We start from the raw sequence: 7,748 nt of genomic DNA, 5'->3' as shown, positions 1-7,748 counted from the left end.
CAAAAGACTAAGGCCGATGTTTCTATCTGGGAGCTCATTTTGAGTTCATTCGAACATCGACAAGCCCTATTACAAGCACTAATGAGCATGAACGTGTCTTCAGATATTGCTCCAAATGACGTGGTGGCCCATGTTGTCCAAAATCCACCACGACTTGTTAATGCGGTAACCTTTTCTGATGAGGATCTACCCTCTATAGGGCCCAAACACGGCCTATCCATGTACATTGATGTGACATGTCTTCAAAAGCATGTCCCTATGACCCTTGTCGATGACGGGTCTGCTGTTAATGTTCTACCACTAAGGACAGCACACATTTTGGGCCTTGACAAAAAGGACCTCACTCTAACCACTCAAACGGTTCGAGTCTTTGATGGGACGATTCGCAGGGTAACCGGGATCGTCGACCTAGTAGTTCAAACTGGGCTCATTGAAAGGAATGTTAGTTGCCAGGTTATTGATGTTGTCTCATCCTTTAACTTATTACTGGGAAGGCCCTAGATCCATGGAGTGAAAGCTGTATCCTCCACTTTGCATAGAAAAATCAAAATCCCTCTCAAAGGAGAAACTGTCACCATCAATGCTACCCCTATCGTAGTAACTGAGGGGGATCTGGCCTCAGAAGTAACACTCGATACTTCAAATGATGCTTGCGGGTTCGAGGTTATAAACGTGATCGACTCTTATCCTGAATTAGAAAACATGGACTTGTATACTAGAAGTCACGTCTGTGAAACTATTCTCAAGACTGGGAAGTACTCTGGTTTCTCTCTGTACCCTCGAAAGGAGGATACCTTGGTACTAAAGGGCGTGATCCCTAAAGGAACGACGTTCGAGGTGGAATACTAGCCCACTGAACAAGATCTCGAAAAGAAAATAAGGACGGTTACAGACCGAAAACTTTATCTACTAACACTGAATGGATACTTCGTGAAAGCCGGAGAAGCAGAACGTTGTCTCGACTTTCCCGAACCTCTTTTTGACGAAAAGAGTAAGAAGTTGGTCCCTGGAATTGAAATATTCCAAGATTGTTTTTACATTACGGATGATGTGCTATCCGTGACACCCAGAAAGACCGGATCTACCCTAGTCGAAGACGGGAATGCCTTAGGTCTCCTTTTTGGGGAAGAGAGAGAAATGGAAAAACCAAACGAAGAGTTGGTTAGTATGATCCTGCGAAGCGATAGGTTCGATCCCTCTACCCTCATCACTGATGTAGCTCCTAAAGGGACTATATCTGGATGGAGGAAAACTATCAAATAGAGTGACAACAGAGGTTTGCTCTTCAAGATGATCACAAGAGAAGGAGAGATACTTAATCCAGATGATGATTATAAGTCTGAGTCTGAGTCTGATAAGAGTCTTAGGGTTGAGTCTAAAGAATCGATTGTTGAAGACACCCCTTCCCCAGTCTTTCCTTTTGATGTACCTCCCCTAGCTTCGATATTCTGGGGCTTGTCCCGAATACCACCCCCATTCCGCCACTGACCTCTGATAAGTTGGCTCAAATGTTAGCGCATTTCGCGCAGTTTTAAATTAATAATAAGATGAACAGTTTGCTTACGACTCGTCTCCTTTAAATCGCAATGCCATTTCTAAAAATATTTGTTTTAATAATGACTTTGAGGATGAGGCCGGGAAGGGACATGTTGAAGAAGAGGAAGAGGAGATAGTACCGCCTCCGCAATTGGTTAAGGGGTTGGAGGAATACGACCAAAGAAACTCTGTTATTGAAGATACATAAACCATCAATGTAGGTACCACCTTAGAACTCAGAGAACTCAAAATAGGTACCACTCTAGATCCTACAGAATAAACAAGGGTTCATAGATTTGCTGAATGAGTTCAAATATGTCTTTGCATGGTCTTACAGAGACATGCCAGGAATCGATAGGGAAATTGCAGAACACAAAATCCCAATCAAGCCAGGGTTCAAACAAATCAAACAAAATTACGTATAATGCGTACTGAGTGGTCTTTGAAAGTCAAAGAAGAAATCGATAAACAACTCAAGGCCGGGTTTATTAAAGTATCCGAGTATTCAGATTGGGTAGCCAATGTAGTAGCAGTACCTAAGAAGGATGGGAAAGTCCGTGTGTGTGTGGATTTCCGGGATTTGAACAAAGCCAGTCCGAAAGATGACTTTCCATGACCTCACATCGATATCTTGGTTGGCAATACCGCGAATCACGCCCTACTATCTTTCATGGATGGGTATGCCGGATACAATCAGATAAAGATGGCTAAGGAAGATATGCACAAAACCGCATTTATCACGCAATGGGGAACCTATTGTTACACGGTAATGCCGTTTAGGTTGATAAATGCCGGGGCAACGTACCAAAGAACCGCGACAATGTTATTGCACGATATGATGCATAAGGAGGTCGAGGTGTATATCGATGACATGATTGTGAAATCAAAGGAACGTGACGGTCATCCAAAGGCCTTACGAAAATTCCTTGAAAGATTAAGGAAATATAACATGAGGTTGAACCCTCAAAAATGCGCCTTCGGGGTTACTTCTGGGAAGCTCCTGGGTCACATCATCAGCCACCGTGGTATTGAGATTGATCCTTTGAAAATCAAGGCCATTATGGGAATCCCTCATCCCTAAACTGAGAAAGAAATTCGAGGTTTCCTGGGTCGAATCCAATATATAAGCCGCTTTGTCTCGAAGTTGACGATGATATGTGAACCGATCTTTAAGAAATTGAAAGTCAGAGAACACGAGATGTGGGATGACGAATGTCAAGCCGCATTCGACAGGATCAAAGAAGTTATGTCTGCTCCACCTGTGCTTAGTCCACCCATAGCCGGATTGCCACTATCCTTGTATCTAACAGTAACAGATACCGCGATGGGAGCAATATTGGCCCAAACTGTGGAAAAAGAAGAAAGGGTAATTTACTACATCAGTAAAAAGTTCTTAGAATATGAAGCTAAGTACACCACGTTAGAAAAAACATGCCTAGCCCTTGTCTGGGCAACAAAGAAGCTGAGACACTATATGCTGTGTTATAGTGTCAGTATATACTCCAGAATGGATCTAATCAAATACCTGTTTGAAAAACCAGTATTAAATGGCAGAATGTCGAGATGGACTCTCATGTTAGCTGAATTGGATCTTAAGTACGTACCCTTGAAAGCAGTGAAAGGAAGGGTTGTCGCCGACTTCCTCGCGGACAATCCAATAGAGGAAGACAGTCTTACGGACATGTGGTCTTTCCCAGATGAAAACGTGGTTCATGTCGAAGACGAAGTATGGGATCTTTATTTCGATGGAGCATCGAGTAGCATGGGATATGGGGTCGGAATCCTCCTCATTTCACCAAAGGGAGAACATGTACCTGTATCCATCAAGTTAGATTTCCTCGCCACCAACAATGCTGTTGAGCACGAAGCATGCCCTCGGGTTTGCGCGGTCTTGCTATCGATCTAAATATAAAGAAGTTACTGGTACATGGTGACTCATATTTGGTCATTAACCAAGTAACAGGGTCGTGGAAAATCAAAAGTAATAGTCTGGAACCTTACCAGGCTAAGATAGAGGAATTGGAAAAGTATTTCGAGGAAATACACTATGTCCATTTACCCAGAGAAGAGAATCAATTCGCCAGCATTCTGTCTGACTTGGCAGCCTTGGTTAACATCCCAGATCATAAAGACAGCATGCCACTATGTGTCGAACGAAGATCGACACCATCATACATAAATGAGATTAATGGCACTGAGGAAAATGAGATCGAACCTTGGTACACATCAATATTGAAATTCAAAGACACACGAGAATACCCTCACAACCTCGATGCTCGAGGAAAGCGAGCATTACGGATGCTCTCGACCTAGTTCGTCGAGGCTAATGGAGGGCAACTATACAAAAAGACCACGCAAGGTGTCTTATTGCGATGTATTGATCAAAAGACAACCGACAAAGTCATGGAGGAAGTTCATGATGGGGAATGTGGACCCCACATGAATGCTCACATGTTGACTCGTAAGATCATGAGACTTGGTTATTACTGGACCATAATGGAAGCAGATTGCCGACATTATGTTCGACATTGCCACAATTTCCAGATATTTGAAAATGTACAGCATGTACCACCCTCTATGCTATATACCATTACATCACCTTGGCCTTTTTCAGCCTGGGGGATCGACATTATCGGAAAGGTCAATCCTTCTGGGTCAGGAGGACATTGTTTCATTTTGGTCGCAATCGACTACTTCACGAAGTGGGTAGAAGCCAAGTCTTATAAAGTGCTAAAAGCAAAGCAAGTAGCACAGTTCATTCAAAATGAGATCATTTGTCGATATGGGACACCCCACGAACTCATCAGTGATAACGGGGCCCATTTCCAAGCTGAAACGGAGGTTGTACTCGAAAATTATAAAATCAAGCACCATAAGTCATCACCATACAGGCCACAGACAAATGGGGCTGTAGAAGCTACCAATAAAACACTTACAGCCATTTTGAGTAAAATGTCTGATAACTATAAAGATTGGCCATTGAAGATACCCTTTGCCTTGTAGGGATATATAACTTCAATCAGAACAGCCACGGGGGCAACCCTGTACTACTTGATTTATGGGATGGAGGCAGTTCAGCCCATAGAACTAGAGGTACCATCCCTAAGGATATTACTTGAGAGCCAAGTTCCAGAAGCAGATTGGGTCCAAGCTAGATATGACTCTTTGGTTTTATTGGATGAACGACGCTTGAGCGCGTTGTATCAGGTTTAACTCTATCAGAAAAGGATAGAAAGGGCTTTAAATAAGAAGGTGAAACCTAGAAAAATCAAAGAAGGAGATTTGGTGTTGAAATCGGTTCGTGCACTACTGTCAGTCGACCCGAGGGGTAAATTTAAACCAAATTGGACAGGCCCGTATTTGGTGAAAAGAATTCTGATAGGAGGAGCGGTTCGGCTAACTGATCTAGATGGAAACGACTTTTCGAATCCTACAAATCTGGACCAGTTGAAAAAATATTATCCCTAAAGACCTCATTCTCAAATGTTATGAAATAAAATTCGGATTGCATTTGTATTTGAGTCTAGTTTCAAAGTCTGACATTCGTTGTCTCTGTATTATGAATTATGAACTACGAACCCGGTTTGATTCTGTTGAAAAGCAGATACGTAGGCAACTCTTTAAAAGAGTACAACCGAAAAAATGTAATTCTAAATGCAAAACTGGGAATTTCTAATAAATAATATTTCCTTTATTTATTTCAATAATTCCGGGCGAAGCCCATAGTGTCTAAACCATCTAAAAATAATAAAACATAATATAATAGCTACCTATCCCTCATATAGCCGAGTCATGTAAATTATCACGAGACTAAGTCTCACCCATCTTCACTCTAGCCCGTTTCTTCGGAGGAACTGCACTTTCTTCACGCGGGCCCAGTCTGTCTTTTGCACTTGATCGGGGACCCAACCTCTCAGCCAATGTCGGCCCATCATCAGCCTTTACCCCCAATATTTTCCAAACACTTGAGACCTTAGGATCATCTTTAGGGTTTTTGTCAGTTTTAGGTTCAGACTCGGTCGCACTTAAATTCATTTCAAAGGATGCCCGATTTTTGAGGCTTTTCTCATGGTACCTCCAGTCTACAACATCATCCTTCGGAAGTTTCCTTCTGATTTCCGGGGAAGTTTCTTTGACGCATCTTAAGTATGAAGGAGACACCCATGTCGAGGGAATTAGCTTGGGTAGGCGCTATAAGGTCCTGCGGTGCTAGGCAGAGAGCCACGCCTAGCAACGAGAGTGAGTGAGGTCGAAGGGCAGTCCTGGGGCGGTTTCCATGAAGGGAATCATTTGTGGCCGGCCAATTTGTCGAAGAACACGGTCCAGATAAATATAGATTGGGTGATCCAAACCCAATTGAGGAATATGTCTTGTCTTATCAGCATCCCTTGGGCGGATTTTTTTTATCACATTTCGAAAGTCGGAACGGCTAATTTACATTTCTACCCTTATCAGGTCAAAATGTTTGAGTTAAAACCCGTACACACTTACGACTTTTATTTTCATTTTTGTTCGAAGGTAGCGGGCTACGCCCACGTCAGTCATGAGTCTCACCCTTTTGTCGTATTTCAAAATGCAAATCGAGTCTACCCTACCCTTTCCCCATTGAAAATCGGGACATCAAAAACGTTTTTCAAAGATCGATGATCATTTCCATTTCCATTTCTATTTTCAAATGTTTGTCCGGGTCGATGACCCATTTTTAAATCCAATTTCAAAATGATTATCCGGGTCGATGGCCCATTTTCAAATCCTTTTTCAAGGATCGATGATCCAAATAGAAATACATCCCCAACATGAAAATATTTTTCAAAATTCAGGCCTAAGGCTCATTTTAACAATGGTTATTTCAAATCCAAGCTTCGGGTCGATGACTCAGTTTATCAAAAGGTTTCAACTTTCAAAGATCGATGATCTAAATGTGTGGTTATAAGATAATATGATTATTGCTGTATTTGTTTTCCATGTTTCGAATGTAACAGGAAATGCTTCAACTGGGGGCTCTAAAGGCTTCGCCTTTAGACCCATTGCAATTGGGGGCTCTGAAGTCGTTGGCTTCAGAGACCATTATCAAAATCAACGGATGACATCCACAATCCAAATCAAATCAAATTCAAAGCGATCCAATTTAATACAAAGTGGAGGAACTCCACAGCTGAAAGCAAAGTTTTGAAAGAATGGTACCCTCATTTGGAAAACCACATTCAATTCTGGGCATAGATTAGCAGAATGCATGCCAGCACTGTCCAACTACGATACGGGTTTGATTCCATCACAGCGGATACTTAGGTGCCTAAGGATAAGGCTCAACTCACCACCTTTTCAATGGGTCGATGACCACCGATGATTAATCCCCAGCGAAGCTTCAGGTATGATCTCTTTCTATGGCTGGCGAGCTTATATACGCAAGTCTAATGGACTATAAACGACCCGCGGAATCATCAGGTCGAGAGGGACCTGGGGTATACTTTGACTTTCGTCCTGACCAAAAGCCTCAGTCAAAGTGGGAGCTCTGTAGATATCCGTATCCGTCGATATTGGAATTTATAGAAAACCCGTCAAAACACCCGATGATGATAGAAAACATGTATTTGCTAAGTTGACCGTGTCATTATTTGAATTCGTTTTACGATGTAGAATGGGCGTCGTCGATGAAGCGTTTTATTAATGATATTTAATTTAAACGTTTTAATTTATTTTTAATTTAGTTGATGCTTAAATTAAAAGTTTTAATTCATTTAATTTGAATTTATTTTCTCAAGTTTATTTTATTGAAAATAAAATAAATATTTGATTTGAAAATTATTTTATGAGTGTATTTGATTTGAAAAATTATTTATTTTAATGTCGTATTTGATTTGAAAAATCGATTTCGGAAGTTGAAAACTCGTTCTAATCACACGATTTGTGAGCTCGTTTTATGCTTGATTTGGGCTCGATTTTCGACGCACTTTCGACCCAACTTCCTTTCCCATAACCCGTGTTCGATTCTTAGCCAAAGCCTACCCCAAACCCCTTGTTTAACCCACCCAAATCTCGTCCCAAACACACACAAAACAGCCCAATTCCCTCCCTTACTCATGTTTGCATAGCCCATCGAAGCCCTTCTAAACCGACTCAAACTTGGTCCAAACCCGCAACCCATCACCACCAACCCGTGCTCCAAATTACCCACAACAATCCAGAACCTATCCCACCACGAAACCCTTCCT

The 7,748-nt window shown here is 41.8% G+C and overlaps 1 protein-coding gene across 1 annotated transcript; it reads left to right on the top strand.

The window, feature by feature from the left end:
- The first annotated feature begins 2,686 nt into the window (after window positions 1–2,686).
- On the top strand, window positions 2,687–3,849 carry LOC141608109 (uncharacterized). The gene is made up of 2 exons (XM_074427461.1): window positions 2,687–3,415; window positions 3,541–3,849. The coding sequence occupies exons 1-2, from the start codon at window positions 2,687–2,689 to the stop codon at window positions 3,847–3,849; spliced, it is 1,038 nt and encodes a 345-aa protein (XP_074283562.1).
- Window positions 3,850–7,748: the final 3,899 nt, after the last annotated feature.

Source organism: Silene latifolia, chromosome 10 (genome assembly GCF_048544455.1).
Source record: "Silene latifolia isolate original U9 population chromosome 10, ASM4854445v1, whole genome shotgun sequence".
Taxonomy (NCBI): Eukaryota; Viridiplantae; Streptophyta; class Magnoliopsida; order Caryophyllales; family Caryophyllaceae; genus Silene; species Silene latifolia.
The sequence above is the reverse complement of the archived record's forward strand: the minus strand, read 5'-3'. Positions and strand labels throughout refer to the sequence as shown.

Excerpts from the sequence above, each read along its gene's own strand:
- LOC141608109 (XM_074427461.1), top strand. The coding sequence starts at position 2,687 with ATGATATGTGAACCGATCTTTAAGAAATTGAAAGTCAGAGAACACGAG. Across the intron at positions 3,416-3,540 it reads AGCACGAAGCATGCCCTCGG|GCTAAGATAGAGGAATTGGA; the intron begins GTTTGCGCGGTC and ends GAACCTTACCAG.